The sequence below is a fragment of the Balearica regulorum genome, chromosome 11 (genome assembly GCF_011004875.1).
Source record: "Balearica regulorum gibbericeps isolate bBalReg1 chromosome 11, bBalReg1.pri, whole genome shotgun sequence".
In the NCBI taxonomy this organism is placed as follows: Eukaryota; Metazoa; Chordata; class Aves; order Gruiformes; family Gruidae; genus Balearica; species Balearica regulorum.
The window spans coordinates 20,599,630-20,618,018 of record NC_046194.1 but is presented as its reverse complement, the minus strand read 5'-3'; the positions used below and the strand labels follow the sequence as shown (position 1 = coordinate 20,618,018).

The 18,389-nt window shown below is 40.3% G+C and overlaps 1 protein-coding gene across 2 annotated transcripts in view; it reads left to right on the top strand.

Moving 5' to 3' along the window:
* CHRDL1 (chordin like 1) overlaps positions 1–18,389 on the top strand; it is a 45,247-nt gene that overhangs the window by 13,266 nt on the left and 13,592 nt on the right. Inside the window, exons 5-6 of one of the 2 annotated variants that reach the window (XM_075763613.1) lie at positions 14,364–14,509; positions 15,520–15,613. In XM_075763613.1, coding sequence (XP_075619728.1) covers positions 14,364–14,509; positions 15,520–15,613 — 240 coding nt within the window. The remainder of the gene's footprint in view (positions 1–14,363; positions 14,510–15,519; positions 15,614–18,389) is intronic. The other variant, XM_075763614.1, reaches the window with a different exon arrangement.

The following is an 18,389-nucleotide window of genomic DNA, read 5'->3' as shown; positions in this document are numbered from 1 at the left end:
ACTTGCTGGTTTGATTTCTCAGCAGATAAGGCTGCACGCTGATGTATGAATCAGCCCATCTGGCTCTAGTATTTTTTAAGCTTGCTGCCCCAACTAAACACACTGGCTTCCAAGAACGTTCATGATTAGTAACACATTTAAGTTTAAGCTCCTTTGGTATTATGATTTTTCTGTATCAAATTCAAACCACTTTTCTGATGTACTTTTCGTTGTTCTTCAGATATTGAAATAACAACAAAATGCCAGGTGGTACCTATATACATAACTAGACTAAATACAAAGATGGACCAGATCAGGTATCTCACAATAGTGGTCTGAGAACACTCCCTAAGAATAAATGAGGCTGCATCTGCACATTAGTCTGCAGCATGACTTAGGAGTACCTGTATCTTTGAACTAGCTATTTTAGATCCTGGAAGCAGCCTAGTTAGGACAGTACAGGACTCCCGGCACTGCAAAACTTGCTTAAGAAGCAGGAAAAATGCACCTGCAATGAACTCAGTGCTACTTTTCTCAATTCCTTCAGTAAGTGAGGTACTCCAAGTAACACATTGCACTCTGTAGTGTAGATATTCTTAAAGACTCAGCCTTGCAAGATGCTGAGTATGTACACCACTCCTGTTGACTTGATACACATTGTATATCTAAACACAGAAGTGTGTGTATAATACAATGCATCTTGCACTGAATTACAACCAAAATCTTCAAGCTGGGCAGTTGGAATGCTCTGGTGGAATTATTTTCCATTGCAGAATGCACATACAATAAAGCATTTGGTGAAGAGGTGTTGGGTTCTTCCCAGCTCACGCACCAGAGTTCCCAGGCTCTCAGTTCTAGTCTTCTCATCCTTCCATTCAGAAAAACCCCATCTATTTCACAAATGTTTGTGGGATGGAGGAAGGCCCATTGTGCCCAACTCTTCCATTCTCTATATAATTCTTGTTGCTACCACCTACACTTCTCAGATCACTAAGTGAGAAACTGATGGCCCAGATCCCACTGAAGTTACAAGGACTTCTAATTGCCTTAAATAGATGGGTGTGAGGCCTGAGTAGGAAAGAGAAAAAAAAAATTAAAATGTGGTAATATTAAAAGATGTTCAGGTGGTCTCTTACTGAGCAGATACTGTTTTCCATGCTGTAGTAAAGGAACAGTTGTTACTTCCCATATAAAATGGATCTCTGTTGACTGATGCTACACCTCTGAAATTAAAGTCAGAAACACTTCATATACTGAATTCTGGACTGAAAACAGACTATTATAGAAATTCTCAAGATCAAGAATTTTTATGAGTAACCTGGCAAAGGATGTATCATCCTTCTAAAAGTTGTGCCTGAACCAATACGCATGGTTCAAACACCTAAGTATTTCATGAGAATGTGGAGATGGATCCAGACTTCACATATGACTTGTGAAACTTTAGAACTCTCCACTGTCCAAAAGATCAGGTCTCTGCCCTACCATGAAAGATCTTCAAGGTTCTCAACCCTGACAAACAGAAACCCTTTTCCTGTCTGTATGTTAAATCTGTCCCTCCAAGTCCCCAGACAGCAGAATTTCTTCATGAACTAGGCTGCCAATACATCCATATTCCATCTTATCCCATAAAAAGATTTGAGACCATTGGTCCTGGAGCAGTATGAACAATCTCTTGAGCTTGTGATTTCCTTTCTCTTACATAATGGTGAAAGGATTAAGGAAGAAGGCCACAGGGAGATTCTCATGAGAAGAATGATACGCAGATAGCATTTCTTTCTTTCATGATGCTTTTTCTGAAATTTGAATATGACAGCAGCAAATATTAGCTCTTGAAAGTTGATACATGCTGTATTTTGAGACAAATAAAAAAAGGCATCTTACAAAGGTGCTTCCTAAAGGCCTAAATGTACTCTGTGAGATGAAAACAACAGAGCAGTAACAGCTGTAATTTTATGAAAGACTTGATAAATTATGTAGAGGTCTCATAAAATCCATCACTTGGGGAAAACAACAACAGCCTGTGAGTGATTTTGATATACTGAATTCTTAGTCTTCTACACGCAGCTGATGGGAACGCTGTGCTTGATACATGAAGGGCACTTGGGCTGGCAGGGATTAAGGAACGGTAGAGGACAATCTCTGTGTAAGTCATTGGTTGAAAATTGTTAAATCTTGGCAGAAATGTTCAGATAAAAAAATAATCTAGTATATAATAGCTTGGGGTTCCCTTCACACACCTCCTTTGTAGCCATCAACAGTTAGCATTGGAGGAGTTCAAACATCTGATCTACATGTCACCTACAAAATCTAATCTATCAGTGACAGCACAGTGTACCACATGTACAACTGAAAGTCCCTGGCAGTGTCTCCATACAAAACAGTGCTAAAGAAGTGAGGAAAAAGAAAACTCAGTATGCAGAAAGAGATTTCTGTAGAATTACTTTGGGAATACCAGAGTGGGGAAACTTCAGGAATAATCAACGTTAACGAATGAACTACAAAGCTTGAAAGTCCTACTGGTTTAATTCTTAGCTCATACAACATTATCCACACTTCTGGAAGCAGCTGAGTTGTCTGAGAGATAATATGAAAAGTTAGACTCCTGAAAACCTTGACCGTTTGAAACCATTATCCATGCTTGTCTGACCTGTTCATCTGAAGAATAAAATCTATATATTCTGTAGCTGATGCATGGTGTATAACAAGTTTATAACCAACTTAGTAATGAATCCTACAAGGATCATCTTCCTGACACCAAGGAATAGACAGTTGGTGCTTAAATAACAGTCCATTGATAGAAACGTGATTTTTGGAGCTATAGGCACATCTCAGATTTTAGAAAAACTGGCCGCAGTCTCAGCATCCTGCCCACTTTGTCACATGTCTGACAGGAACCTCTGTTCATGGAAGAAATTCTGCATCCTCAGCTCCCCTTCATTGTTCACCTCCACCTTCTTTTGTTTTGTTTACCTCAGCATCTGAATCTCTTGAGACCTTTAATCCATGCTGTTGCATTGCCTGCAGGCCCAGTAGCTATGCCTTCACTGCCCACCTCTGCACTTTTCAGATAATGAAAAAGAAATTAAAAATAACTTGTGACCCAAGCTCTTGGCAGTCACGGTACAGGAGACTGCGGAATGGGTATGCCAACATACACAGCAACTGATAGTAATAACTAGAGAACTGTTTACTATTATCTATTGATAAGACCAAATTTCATATTTTTCCAGTCCATGTTTGGTTCCCGTGGAGACACCATAGAATGACAGAGCTGTGCTTGTTTATATATACATACAAGGTGGATATTCATACCTGGAATATGAAAGACTCACAGAATGTTACACAGCACCAGAGATTAGTGAGATGCTCTGTTTTTTGTATAGTCCCAACAACGGGTACCTGCCAGTTCAAATAAATTGTTTATTTGGAAGTAGATTTGATTTGGAAATATAACTACATAGGCATTGTTGGGAGATGTCTAATTTTTTCCTATTGACGTGCGCTCAGATAATTCAGTTTGTTTTGTGATCTGCCTTTGTTATTAGCTTCATAAGGAAAGTTTGCTATCACAGCCAGATTGAGGTTATCACTTGTTTCCATTCTGCTTTTTTGATTATAAAAATTCAAACAATGTATCTGTAAATCAGCATCCAAAACACACTGAAAAAATAACTTCCCACATGGATGACAGAATTAGAACTCCCATTCTTTGGACTGACATGATAGAATAGGATAGACTTCTCAGAATTTTTCCAAGATAACTTCCAAGAGCTTCAAAGATGCTACAGAGAGGAGTCAAAATGCAGCAAAGCTTCACTCAATTTGTTTCCTTGACTGGCAGAGTGATTGGTAGATTCATATAATAGTTCAACCTTAGAGCAGGAATTAAAATGGAGCAACCTAGAAAGTGTTTTATGACTCCTTCAGAGTTTTGCTGGGCAATTTTTTATGCCACTATAAAAGAAAACACAGGAAATTAAGCTGCAGAAAATATATTAAAATAATGTAAAGAGCTTGACTTTAGCTAGAAAGCTAAAAAACAACCAACAGCCTTTTGAATGTTTAAACTGAAACTACATCTTTGCCTTGAATCTGTATGAAAGTTCATTCTGTCTAGATAAGGTGCTACTAGTTCCTTCAAGCAATGAGTTTCATACACTTTCTATCGTCTGACCATATTAAAGACTAGCTGTTGTGATTAACTCTGAATTACCTTGGAGTTTTTAGAGCTTAACCTGGTCCTTGAAGTTATTTTAATGTAAAGCATTTTGTGGCTTAATATCTTTGACACCTGCACCTCTGAGAGGCACATATGGATTTTGTTTAGAGCTTGTGTTTGCAGTTTTTGGATAGCGCACAACTTTTCAATCCAAATTTATTGTCAGCCTCAGCCACTGCTTTAAAAACAACATCGTTGCACTGTTTTTGTTGGTTTTTAAAGGGACCGTCACACATCATCTGTGATTTTTAAATCACAGATTTATAATAAATTGGATTGTGATGCATGACTGAGGGAAAAGGCTAAATGCAGACGGACTGAGGGTTGATCCACAGATCAACAGATTTCTATTAGCTTTGATAGTTTTTGGACTAAGCCTTCTATGGAAACAGATGCAGTTATTGACTGTGATACAGTCCCCTCTCTAGAAATGCTAAGGAGTATGGCAGAAATATGAGACAGAAGATGAAAGAGGAAACTGCCTCTACACTATACCACACAGAGTAGGTGTTTGGGCCGGGTTCCAAATCTATTTAGCTCAATGGACTTCAGATCAGACCTTGAGGTGACACATTCATATAGAGTGGAAACAAAAGTAAAGGGAAGAAATTAAGCAAAGGAATTTTTAATAGGAAAGAAATCCATTTGCTCTCTTACGCTGTGCTATAATCCCACAAGGACCTCCAGCACCAAAGGTTATTTAAAATAATACTCAGTGATCCCTTGAAGATAACCTTGCACTGAAATAGTGTAGTAGGTTTTCTCTGTCTGAGGTTCCTGTATTCTCATGAGATGATGAATCAGGATTTAGTTCTGGTGGTGAAGTAGCTCTGGAATATTTGTGGTTTACCCTTCTTGACATGATAGTGGTAAAAACATTTATCTTTTCAGCAGCTAGTGGCTTTGACCTTGCAACAGCCAGTTTGCAATAGCAGTTCGTCCCACCACGTGCTGATGGCACTCTGGACTCAGTTTAGTTGTCCAGCCCTGTAGCTGCACTAGAAGCAGGTCAGGAATATGTAGTAACTGAGTCGATGGTGCTGACCGGTTTCTTCCCTTTCTGACGCAAATGTATGCAAGAGGCCCCCATAGATACTGAGGAAAGTTTGGCAGATTTTTGGAAAAAAACAGAGCACGTGTTATCTGAGGTCACCATGACACTTGTGTGCCACAATGTCCTTTGCTGCCTATAATACAGATTCCCTGTCTTCTCTGTTTTCTTTATCCCCTCTGCATTTGGACTCTTTCATCTCGTAGCCCCAGCATAGCACACTCATGCTAAGGTGGCCAAAAAATGATCACAGAATGTCTCCTGCACTGAAGGCCTTTCTGGGGAAGTGAACCACGGTGGCAGAATGAGGAAATCCATATTCCCAGCTGTATACTTCTTTGCACCAGCCCTTCTGGTACAAAAGGATTAGAGGACAAGCACTAATTGGATCTCTGGGTACAAAGCAAACCTACTGCTATCACTGTACCTTAGCTTCACTGGAACTGCTGGAAAATAGGCACGTGCTCTGTGTTACATAAAAGCACTGCTATTTGTGCATGAAATGCACTGCATAAACACAGCAGAATATTATTTATGTGATCTTTTTCCCATATAAACATGAGGATCCTTTTTTAAAGAATATTTTAAAAAATACAGTTTGAACACATAGCATCAGGATTAGTTCAATCAACAGAGTTATTCCAGATTTATTCAACATAACTATGATCAAAATCTTGCTGACTGTCACTCTCCTAGCAGGCTGCATAATCTCTTTCTGCAGGATGCTTCCCTCACCTCTTTAAGTCTTAGGCTGCTCTGTTTTGAATTTGTAAGGATCAGCTTATCAACACATATTTATTCCTCCATTCCAAACATGTGTCTCATACTGAATAGCTGTTTCTTATATATAATAACCATATTCCATCGGCTTACGTGTAGTAGAAGGAAGAGCCTAACATAGAGGATTTCTGCCTGGAGGCAGGCTTCTTTATCTTTTACTTGGAATGCTACTAGCAGTTAGATTTTTCCAGGACTGGGAAGAGCTTTGGCTGAACCCTTGGAACATAGACACCAAGGCAGCAGGGGTCAAAGAACTCATTACTACTTTTTCAGAGCTCCCATTCCTTAGGTGAAAGGAGGCTAGTTCAGATATTGTTAACCAGGGTAGCTCCATGACTGCTGACTGCTATACATGCTTATCTAGCTGTCAAAATGCCTGTTCCAGCAACAGGAAGAGGCACATAGCATTTCAAAGCTGGAGAGAGGAGTTTAGCCCAGGTCCTCTCACAAAGCAAATTTAAAGTGATTAGATTTACTTGCTTTGTGTTTCTCTCCTGTACATCAGGATGACCGAGGATTCAAACGCATTCCAACTGGCTGTGCAGTCACAAGTAACTATAAGAGTAAATTGCAGTCACTCACTCTGGGCCTGCTTCGGTAAGAAGCCAGATTGAAGTCTGTATCTTGCAGTCAGTAGGAGTTGCAAAGGAGCTTCAGATTCTCAAGTATTGTACACATGTCCTTGGTGCACAGAAGGATAAGTAATGTGAGTTAGTAGGCAGCAAACATGCACAACCACAAAGGAGAGTCCAAACCTGCTGCCATCCAACGTGACACTAATAGATCACTTGCTGTTGCTTTCCCCTATACCAATGACACAGGGCGTTACTAGCACACACCATCGAGAATGAAGTACACCATTTCTCAGGACCTTCCTTTTAGCTTAGTTTCCCCTGCATGAGGTGCAAAAGCATTACTGGCCAAAGGGAAATGTTTTGAACCAAAGCGCAGCTCATGTGCTTTGCATTAATTTTCAATATTGCTGCCCCGAAACTGAAATTAAAATGTTACACCTTGTTTACATAAGATTCCTAGTCTCCAGAGTTATTCACCAAGGAATACTTCCTTCCAGAAGTAATTCCCTGGCTTCAATGGGATCCATCTGAAAGGGGCTAATCTATACTGTGGTGTAAAGGACACTGTTCACCACATGCAAGGCGGGATCTTAGGATATATTGTTACCCTTAAAATTTTAAAGATTCTGCACCAAGAATTAAAAAAAAAAAAGAAAGATCCATGAGTCAGCCCATTGTCATGGGTGTTTGGCAAAAAAAGACAAGAACTGGTTTTGCTGCTGCTAGTCCCAGCTCCACTTTCAGATAAAAGCTGAAAGTTGGAGCGGGAAACACAGTTCCTACTCTGCATGTGTCTGGCTCAGGATCGAGCTTTTGCTATGAGTGATAGTACTCAGGCTAGCTAATTTGGGGAAGTCTTGTCCCATACACAAAGTGAATTCCACTCTAAGACAGATGCGCAGCTCCTCTGGGTGACAGCCTTTTTCATGTTAAAGCCATAGTTCAGTGGTAGAGGAAAAAGCAGCATTTTTTACATTGTGGTTGGCCTTTGGCAGCTGCAACCTGCATTCTGGGAGCAGTTGAAGAAAGCTAGAGAGGTAACAAGGTGCATAACGTAAAGGAAGCTTCCAACACTTTATCTGCATCTCTCCTCCCTGCATTTTATGCTTCCAGCTTCTAGCGTGAATTGCAGTCAGTGCAAGTTAGCATTTTATTCTACATTGCTGCCTGTAGATTTTTTTCAACCCACTTTGTAAATTGCAACTCCACCTGCAGGTTTTTATCCAGAAATGTAATTTTCTGCACATAAGTAAGTTATCCCATTACTGTTATTCCAGACTTCTTCAGTTAGTATTTTGGGGCCTCTGAGAATTAATCCTTCACAGTGGAACCTGAAGCCCATTCTGTTGGCCTTTAATATTGCTATGAAAAACACCAGTACAAAGACTCAATAAGCACGAATCATCCCTATATCTCTCTACTGACTTACGTGTAAGTTACCCTAGAGAATGATTTTCCTTGTAGGGAAAAGACCTGGACTCCATGAAGGAGGAGAATTAACAATATTTTTTTAACAAGGAGATCTGGGGGTATGTGCAGGTCCTACCCAGGCAAACAGTTTTCCAAAAACAGATGTCAGGTCATCAAAGTGCTGCCCACTTGTGTTGGACTGTGTGCGTACCTCAGCTGATTCAGGTTTCATAAAATTTTCAATAAGCAAAACAGGAAGAAGTACTCTCATACTTTAGTCATGTTCCCCTTCGGGGTTAGAAATGCTCATGGTCTGCACATTTCCAAGAACTGTGTTTTATTTTGACCTTCACAATTGCTCTTTATGTGTTGCTTCCGAATAGTTAACCTGCAATTCTTATGCCAATTTTAAATGTCAAGGCAAGTAATATGGCCTCATATGATGTTATCTTACAACTTGGGGTGACCTGATTTCTGTACAGAAGCAGCATGTGAGGTGCCCAGTCCATGAATAGCAAACCTCACTGGAAATACAAGTGAACATGCAGGAGAGATGTCAGTGCAAACAGTTGTCCCAGAATTACAGTAGAATTCAATTGCTTGTCTAGTGAATAGGGTTCCAAAACAAATCCTTGGTCTCTTCATCTGTACATGTTTATGCTCCGGGTTGATTCAGAAAACATGTTTCATAAAACCCTCTCTGGATTCAAATTCATAATCTATCATCTGTCTACTTACAAAAGACCAGAGAGACTATCTGCAGAACAGTTCCCAGTATGGTATGTTTCTTAAGGCATTAGACCTCATGATTAATTTCATATTGTTTAGCACTTGATTGTTTTTATAAGGGTGGTTAATAACACAGACAAACTGCAAAAACCAAGCCAGGCTGAGCGCCTAGTGTTTCTGCTTGATGTTAAAAGCCCATCTTTTTCAGTAAATGACACTAGGTGATTCTGAATGTTGCAGTTTAAAAATAGTTTCTAAGTCAGCAAGCCAAGAGTCTGTAGGACTTTTAAAAAATTATCTTTGCCAGATGTTCTGATACTAAAATAAGCAATAGTGAGAGTGCTAAGTTAAGTACTAACAAGAATGGCCAGAATATTGTACAAGGAAGTACCTCATAGAGATGCAGTAAAAACTTAGAGACCCTTACTGAGGTGCTGCGCAGGGTCCTAACAGACCCCGCTGAGAGGTATGCAGCAGTATGAACTTTGCCTACACACCTTCCTTGTCTAATCTGTACAATCTTGGTTACCACCTCAGCCTGTTGCTGGTTGCAGGTCGGTAAAACTTGACACAATGACTTTCAGAAAGCCAAGATGCGTGGTCTGATTGTCCACAATGGCAAAGACCACCCGAAAGCAACTGATTTTCTTGTCCTGAAGGTCAGATGTCACATCATAAATACTTTACTCATTATCATGCCATGACTGTCCTGATTCTGAGGTGGTTTTGCTAATTTGCTAGTTAGTATCCTAAAATTGTTTGTTAGCAATTGTACCTGTACCTCCTGATTTCATCCAGAAGGATCCAAGTTTAAAAATTCATTGTAGTAAGGCCTGGATCCTAAAGCCCTTCCTCCAGTAAATCACCCCACATTTCCCAAAAGTGTAGTTTGCTCATAGCCAGTTACTGCTTTTCATTCTTTGCACATAAATACTTTTACAGAAGTTACCACTGTTTCAAACACCAGGAATTGCCCATGGAATTTGTCTAAGCTATTCAAGGGATTAGTTGCAGATAACTGATGCTCTTCTGCTCCATATCCAAGTAGGGGTAAAGTATCTCAGGACCAAGCTTTTATAACAATCCAGGAAGGAATAGAGTTATAAACAGAAGAAGCTAAAAGACGGTGTTTCCAAAACTGACTGTGATCCATGTGATACAGCATATGTTTCTCCCAGGAGACTGGAAAGCTCTGGAAGCCAGGAAGACCTGGTCTGTGTGCGTAGTCTGACTGCCCTCAAACCTGGGCCCTTGGAAACCTCAAGTCATGGGCAGACCATCAGGCAGGTTTCCATGAAAAATCTGTGATTGCAGTACATTCCACTGAACCAGAAAATTTCAATAAAATGTCTGTGGTTTATCAAATTCATATCTGACTCTGCTTTGTCAGACTATCAGGAAAGCATTAGTGCTGTACTTCACACTAAGTTAGCATCCATTCGTGGTAAACTTTTTGCCGTACTGTTTCTTCACACGCCCTGTCAAATGGACTATAGCTCATGGAATACGCGAACTATACCTACACCCAGTTCTAGTTCATAGTGAACTTTTCTATCAGGCTGTACTACAGATCTGAATTGATATAAATCTTGTTTGTATAGATCAACAATTCCTCCTAATACAAACACCCATCTCAAACATAATCTTAGAAAGCAGTGCTCAAGCAAGCGCCTAGGCTGAATCCTGAAGGAAACCTTTCTGTTGGCTTCATTGAGGCCAGTATTTATCTTGTGTGTATGGTACGCCAGTGAAAAACAGCCAGGTTGACAACAGAAGCTGGACAGAATCCCATGCTGGGAAGAGAGGAATGCTTGGATATAAGAATTCAAGCATAGCCACCATAGTCTCCAATTGCTTTTAAAAAAATAATTGGTTTGAAGCTAATCCATTTTTGATACAGTTGTATTCTGCTGCCTGCTTGTAAAACCTGAAAGGTTTCTTCAGCCAGGTTCAATCTTTAAAGGTCCTTAGAGGATAAGTTCAAATCCATAGCAAGTCACATGAAGCCCAGGTTGCACATCTTAGCCCCCTGCCATTACCTAATGCTGGTGTCGGTGATAAATCAGTGATCCATATTGCTATCTTATGGTCTTACCTTGATCCCACTAAAATTGCAGGCAAATGTAAGCATGGCCTGTCAACTTCTGTATTGAATTCTGAGCCCTTAGAGAATAAATGCCAACTGCAGAAATGAAGATACTTCCATTTCGATTGATGCTATAACATCTTTACCCTATACATTTTATATTGCTTCCACTGACATGCTATGAATGCCAGAAAGAAAAGCTCAGATTAAACCCAGTTAATTAAAAGGATTCACACAGATGGTTTGCCTGGTACTTTACAGAGGCAGCTAATTAAAGCGATGTTAGTCAGCACCATTAAAATGCCAGATAATGCTTTAGGAACAATCCTGATTAGGAAGCGAGGTTTACAAATAGAGCTTTGAGCAATGCAGTATATTTGCAGTTAATTAATCTAATTCTAGCATATCTTAACTAAGGCACAGAATAATGCATGCTGATATCAATATTAATGCCAAGATTTTTTGAAATTCAAACCTGGCACTTATTAAAACAATCCACAATGACTCTAATTTCACATTCTACAAGAGAATATGATATCATGAGGGAGTCTGAACTCCTCTAATTAGCCATGATTTAAAGAGCACTAGAAAAGAAACCAAGGAAAGTCCTAGTTGTAGAAAGTCAGTCGCACACTAGCAAAGACAGAGAGAGAGAAGCTGCACCAGACAGAAGTTATATTTAGACATGCAATATAAACAAAGCTTCCTTGCAGTTTTAGACAGATGCTGTGTTTGGAGAGGATCAGTCGTGCTCTCCAATATGCTGTCTCCGATATATGACTGTATATATTTTTTTGCAATAACAGTAATGTAGTCTTGACCTGAAAACTTCTTCTAAGCCTTATTTTATGCAATGAAATAGCCCCACTCACTTAATGTGCTAAAAGATAATCATATGCACAGGTATGCGCAGTGTAGGACCTAAACCATAGGCTTATCCCCTGTAATTAAAACCGGCTTTTCTTACAATTATTTCATCGAATAAGACTTCAAAATAGCAATAGAATTTTATCCCATATTCCAAAGATAGGCAGATGTACATGTGTTTGGGGCTGCATGTGATGATTCAGCTGTTATAGGCCTAACTTCTGTGATCAACTTAAAAGAAATACAGATGAAAACAATTACCTACTGCAACTCTCCACTGTCATTTTCCAAGCAATAAAAATGTCACCATCTTCCTTCCCTTACTTAGAAGCCACAGTTTAAAGGCATCTGGTGATTTCATAGTGATCTAAGCGATGTGGCATATACCAAGGTAAATCTGCAGTAAAACTTCCTCTCTTCATCCAATACTCTGAGAAGTCACGATGAGTCACTCAAGTATTGGTCTTTGCAAATGTCAGACCGCAAGCCAAACCCTGCTTTGGGACAGGCATCCCACATGGGCACAGCGATGTCCTGCAGAGCCTGCATGAACAGGGCCTCATAGCCAACAAGAACCATCTATATTCTCCTTTCATTTTCATTTCTTTCCAGTTCTACTGCTCTTCCAGTTGCCGAAGGGGCAAGGGGATAACTAAGGGTTTGGCAGTCTCTCCTTTTGCTTTCCATGAGATGACTCTGAAAGCCCAAGAAACTATGGTAACATAAGTTTTGGGAGGTAGCACAGACCTGAGAAGTGCCTCTTCATGTTGTCCAGTATTTGTGACTAATGTGGGACAGTAGCTGAATTTGTCACTTGACTCTTTTGTTGATGACTTTAATGTGTCTTAATTAGAATATACATCTTGCCTTTCTAGAATGTGTAGTACTAGCAAACCATACAGAAAGTGCCAAAAGCATTGCATTTCGATGCCAAGCACAGGTGTTGTCAAAGCTCTGTACTATTTATAAGATTTTGGAAAGGTATCATTATACACCCTTGATTGCACTGAAATAATGATATATTTGGTGCTTCAAAGGAAGAAGTGCAAATACCATGTCTGTCTCTTGAAGAGAAATGAAATGCCAGGCAAAGAACCCTAAACGGCTAACTTCTGCCATTCTCCTGCAGAATGTTCTCTGCTGACCCACTAGACTCTCAACTACTGTAGTACAACAGGACATGTATGTTCCACAGCCAGATTTGACATTTACTATTCAAAATATTATTCATATTTGATGGACCTATATAAATACATGCTTTTATGGAAAACTCTAAATGTCAGTGCTTAATGCCAGTGCATGCCAGCAGAAAACTGCTCTTTCACTTGAGCTCCCAGCTGAAAAATGTGTGTTCTGTGGTGGCACAGCTTCACAAGAAAATCTCCTCAGGTTTATCTGATAGATAATGAAAGGGGCTACAGCAAAACCTGAATTTTCAGGTCAGGTTTCTTTTACATTAAAGCCCAAACCCACTGAATGAAATTTCAGCTGCATTCCTAGAAATTTGCAGTGATTCGGGCTCCAGAGAACAAACACTCCACTGTTACTTCCATAGAGCTCTTGTTCGAAATGTCTTTTCCCATGCTGAGACGCTAAATTCATGTGAATGTAAATGTATAGTGCCACATTTGCTGCCCAATAGGTATCAAGTGACTTACATTTCTTAGGTAAAGTATAATCCCTTTGCACAGTTTGTCAACTGCTAATAGTTAAACAATCTAGGGGATGTTTTAACATAAGGTATGGATAGCTCTATGTCTTAGAAGACAATTTAGCCATGAGGTGCAAAACTCGATACGATCTTGAGTTGAAACAGGAGGTTTTATGTTAGAATTGACACTGCCATCTTGTGCACTTTGTCATATGCACTGAGTTCTGCAAAGAAAATGCACTCATTTGCACATCTGGCATTAAAATGCATGTTCAGAGAAAAATCAGCTTTTGGGTGGCTTTTGAAGTCTGCCTTTGACAAGTTTTGCCTATTTTGAAAACAACAGCAGCAACGAATCATGAAGCCACTAGGAACAAACACTTGCATAGTACATAGTTTTCTCCTGACACAGTTCCATCGTCAGCAGCGCTGCTCCTCTACCAGAAGGTTTGTGCCTGTGGGTGGCAAGGAATCATGCGTGCCCTATGGCACAATGCTAACCTGCAAGTAAGTCTTCTATGGGCTACAGCACTACAAAACATTAATAAAATGATACCAGGACTAAGAACGGGGAAACCATGGTAGAACAGTGCTATTGATAGTGGGATTCTGTGTGTTTACAGGACCTAATGCCTTCTACATTAAAGCGTGAAAAAGCCATGTAAATATAACTAGTGGGCTCATAACTGCGCCTATCTGTTGTAATACCAAATGCTACAGCAGACACAGCAAAAGAAAATACAGTGGCATGAGACGTAGCCATCAGTGCTGGCATTGCAGTAGATCATCAGCGTCCTAAGATTAACTGGGACAGTCAACTCAAAGTGTGAATTATTAAAGTTCAGCAAAATAGCAGCATGAGAATATCACTTCTTATACTTTGTAGCATGTCAAAACTTGTCTTTTTTATAATAAAGAGAAATGAGGGAGAAGGGAAGCTTTTCCTCCTCTGTATTTGTGATTTTGCGAGTTGTCAAGAACATTTGCATGAAGTGTTCTTTTCCCCTTGCTTCCAGAAGACTCCCTGTTCTCAGTAAGCAGCAAAATCACTGGGAAATCCTGTGAATACAATGGCACCACCTACCATCATGGCGAAATGTTTGTGGCAGAGGGGCTTTTCCAAAACAGGCAAGCAAACCAGTGTGCCCAGTGCAGCTGCTCAGTAAGTAACATGATTTAACAGAACCCTCCTCTGTCTATGCTTCATTTCGCCTTTCTAGAAGACCTCACACTGAAATATAAGCAATACATAGCTGCAAATTAAGAATTAAGGCTGAAACTCATGAGAGTGCTCAGAGCCAGTCTGCAGCACCTGGTAAATGCCAGGCTACCTCTTACTCAAACACAGTGGACAAAGCTCACCCTGTCAAGCATCTGCTGTAAGTGAGCTTACAGTGCAGAGGCATCAGGTAAAATACTGCTACTTGGCATATGTAGAATATTGCACTTCAACCTGACTGGAAAATAAAGCACTAAGGCACTGGCTGAAACTGAATTCATTTGGACGGAGCTGATAAGTAAAGAGCCCCACAGACTCCCCCAGGGAGCGGACAGCTCTGTAAACTGGCACTGGGCCACAGAGCCATTCCTCAGATGTCACCAGTTCAAATCCAGTTTATCTGAGCAGTCACCCAGTGACTCTTCAGAGCCAGTATCTGAAACAAAACATCGCTCTCAATCCAGCCAGCTCTTCAGTATCAAGTACTGGCAACTCTGCACCTCCTCTGATCAAATCAGCATCGTATTCTACATTAACTACACATTTAACAGGCCAAGTACTGAACAAACTTAATGAGTTTTTGTAACTGCTAAGCTATTCCTCCAGTTCAATGGTAAGACACAACAGAGGGAGAGCAGGGGGGAGAATTTATGCTGGGTGATTTTAGTACCAACAATGTCAGGTACATTTTCAGCCTACAGTTCCTTTCCCTACCCACTTTCACCTCTTTCCTTTTCCCCCTGTTTTTTTAAAGAAAGGGACCTTCCTCTGTGCAACAACAAATTTTTAAAAAGCTGTTCAGACTTTTCATTGGTCTAATATTCTACTTTCGCATACTAAAGTGGCATTTATGTAACACACGTATTAGATTTAAACATGTTCATAAAAAATGCATATACAGTACCAGATGAATCGATGACTCCTCCCAAATTCTCCTTGTGTTTTACTGGCAGGAAGGAAATGTGTACTGTGGGTTGAAGACTTGTCCCAAATTAACTTGCTCTTTCCCAGTTTCTGTTCCGGAGTCCTGCTGTCCAGTTTGCAGAGGTAAGTTCAAGTACGAGCACAGAAGGACAGGCTCTGAATTTACTCCTTCCCCTGTGAGAGCCCTGTCTTTGCACCAGCACTGTCACCCAGGACACTATCTGCAAGTTTCCCATGTACTTAGAATCCAATGCATGTTGGGAAATTAAACCTTGAATTCCAGCAGGGTAACATTGCTACCTTTGTTTTCCTAAATTGAAACAAGGAGAGAATGCAGTGATGATAAGGTTGCATCCCCGTAACAAGGTAAATCAAGGCTTCGAATGATGTATTGAAATAGCTGCCGTTGCTCTGGGTAGAAAAGCTTTGCAATAGAAGACAAGCGTCTATCTGACAGGTTACCAGACCTGCTCAAGTTATGCAAAACACAAGAATTTCAATTCAGAGGGTAAAGCCAATTACTCCAGTTTAAATTAGGTGTCAATCTATACACAGGTGACTTCAGTATTTTACTAGCAATTGCATTTTAGGTCTTGTACACACAGGGAACTTGATTCTAGGGGCCTTCCTAGCCTTTCTGAATGTCTAAACCTAAATGTCTGTCTGAAAGCCCGTCTAAAAGTCTGAGAATTTCTAAATGTATTTTATCTCACTATTAGTATCGTGGCATTTGAATCAACACTTCTAAGGTATCTAAGCACCTATGGCCAGTTCTCAAAGATGCAGATAAGCATCTAAAGGTACCTATGGTTTTCAGAAGTGCCACTCTATTGATATCAGTGATGCCAGACTGCTTTGAAAAACTGTCCTGCTTGCACCTTTGTGCAGCTATATCCTTCTGAGATTCTGCTTGTTTGAACTCAGTACTATTACATGGTAAAGATGAGTATTATATTGTCGGTTGTATATTTTTGCCTATGGTGCTAGAGTTGTGAAACACAAACTAGCGTAGTCCCACAGTCCCTGTCCTGAGGAGTCCTGAGTATGCATGCTGGACCAAAAGCTCTGAGCAGTGAAGGGGCTGAACCAAAAAGAGGGTACTTCAGCGTGCATCAGTGCTTAATAATGCAGCATGATGCAGAGATAGTACAGCACGCTTTGAAGGAACAAGTTCCTGGAGAGAAGCTGTGCAGTCATGTCAGTGCAGCAAGCTGTCTAAGCTACTTAACCCACGGAGATGCAGTGGTAATTAACTTCAGTGTGGCACCATGTAGGACCTGAACTAATCTCTCGGCAGGGCAATGCCGCGTGCTGCATAAATACATCAGCTCAGTCAGAGCAGGGATGAGGATCTCTATGCAGTACTCCTTTGCACGGAGATTGTTCCTCGTTCTTTGCTGCTTTGTCATGTTACTCCACAGTATCTTTACAAATCTTAAAGCATTTTGCCAGGAAAACTGCTTATAAAGCTTTCTGATCTCAAGCAGGCAAGGTGGTAGTCCGGGGTTCCCAGGGTGAAATTTAGTAATACACTGTTTTAAATGTAATATATTGGCAGCTAATTAAAGTAAATCCTTGCTAATAATCTGATTCCTCATATCTGTTTCCTGGTAGTTATTTGAGCTGTATTTGAAACCAGCCTCTTTCAGTTACAAAAATCAAACTGACTTTCAAAGTACGAACTATCAGACATAGCTATGCTGTAAACTAGCCTCATGCTGGAGAAATCAGTCACTTCAGCCAAAGAGAGAGTCACTAATGAGAAACAAATTCATTAGAATTTCCATATGAGAGGTGAGATTAAATTGGATTATGCAGTACAGACGACCCAGTGTCTCCACTGATGCAGGGGTTTGTTAATGTATTCCACTGTCTATTACTCTTAAAATGTTGAAATGATCATTTATCTCGTAATCAGCTTTGTCCTTTTCAATATGGCATAAGCTGTTTTATCTGCCCTCTGTGATTCTTATGAAATGCAAACCTAAACAAAATGTTTGCATCAAGATGTAGCACAGCTCATGGGGAGGAAACTGTGAGTCAGTTTCTGCTCCCTGCATAGCCAAATATATTAACATAATATATTAAAATTTGCCAATTTCCCTGTTCATTCCTCTGCTACTGACTAGAGAAGGTTCCAAGCACTATGGTTCAGATGCTGATTTATGTCAGGATCCAACTTCCCCTTAGATTCAGCGGAAAGTTCTCATAAACTGCATAGTGAGTAAAATGCTAACACATAGTATGCACTGGGATTGTGGATCCGTGATGAATCTGATCAAGTTAAATCTGGACGAGTTAACTCCAGAACTGGAGGCATACCCGCATCAACACCATGGCTCTCCCAAGCCAGTATCACACACTACTGCTGCTGCAGCAGCTACCCTGCTTCGAGGACCCAAGCCCATGATCTGTGCCATTAATGTAAGGCACCTGACGTGGTGGTCCTGCTCTGCATTCAGTGCAGTGCTCGGCACATCTAGAGCTAGGCTTTGAACCACTAGCAAAGCAGTCTTCTCTGTACTTGTATCTGAATGCCAAGGCTGGGATAAATTCCAAGCTCAGCTCCACACTAAATGATTTCTCCTGTTCTTGTACAAGTTTTCCAAGAATCAGATATCAGTTCAAGTTCCGTGGCTTGTCTTATCAAGGAACACCTCTAAATAGATCTCTAAAAACTTCTTAAAGCCACATTCTCTCTCTAGCCTGAACTGATTTTTCCCTGCTATAATTACCGCCATAGCTTATGCTTAGTTATGTTTGTGTTTATGAAGTTGTCTTTACAAAGAAAACAACTGGACACTACTCCTGAATAGAAACTGAGGGTTTCTTTTTCTTTCCAACTTTCCTTTCCATGAATCACATGTTTGGCTGTGAGGAACCAGAGCCTGGCTCCACA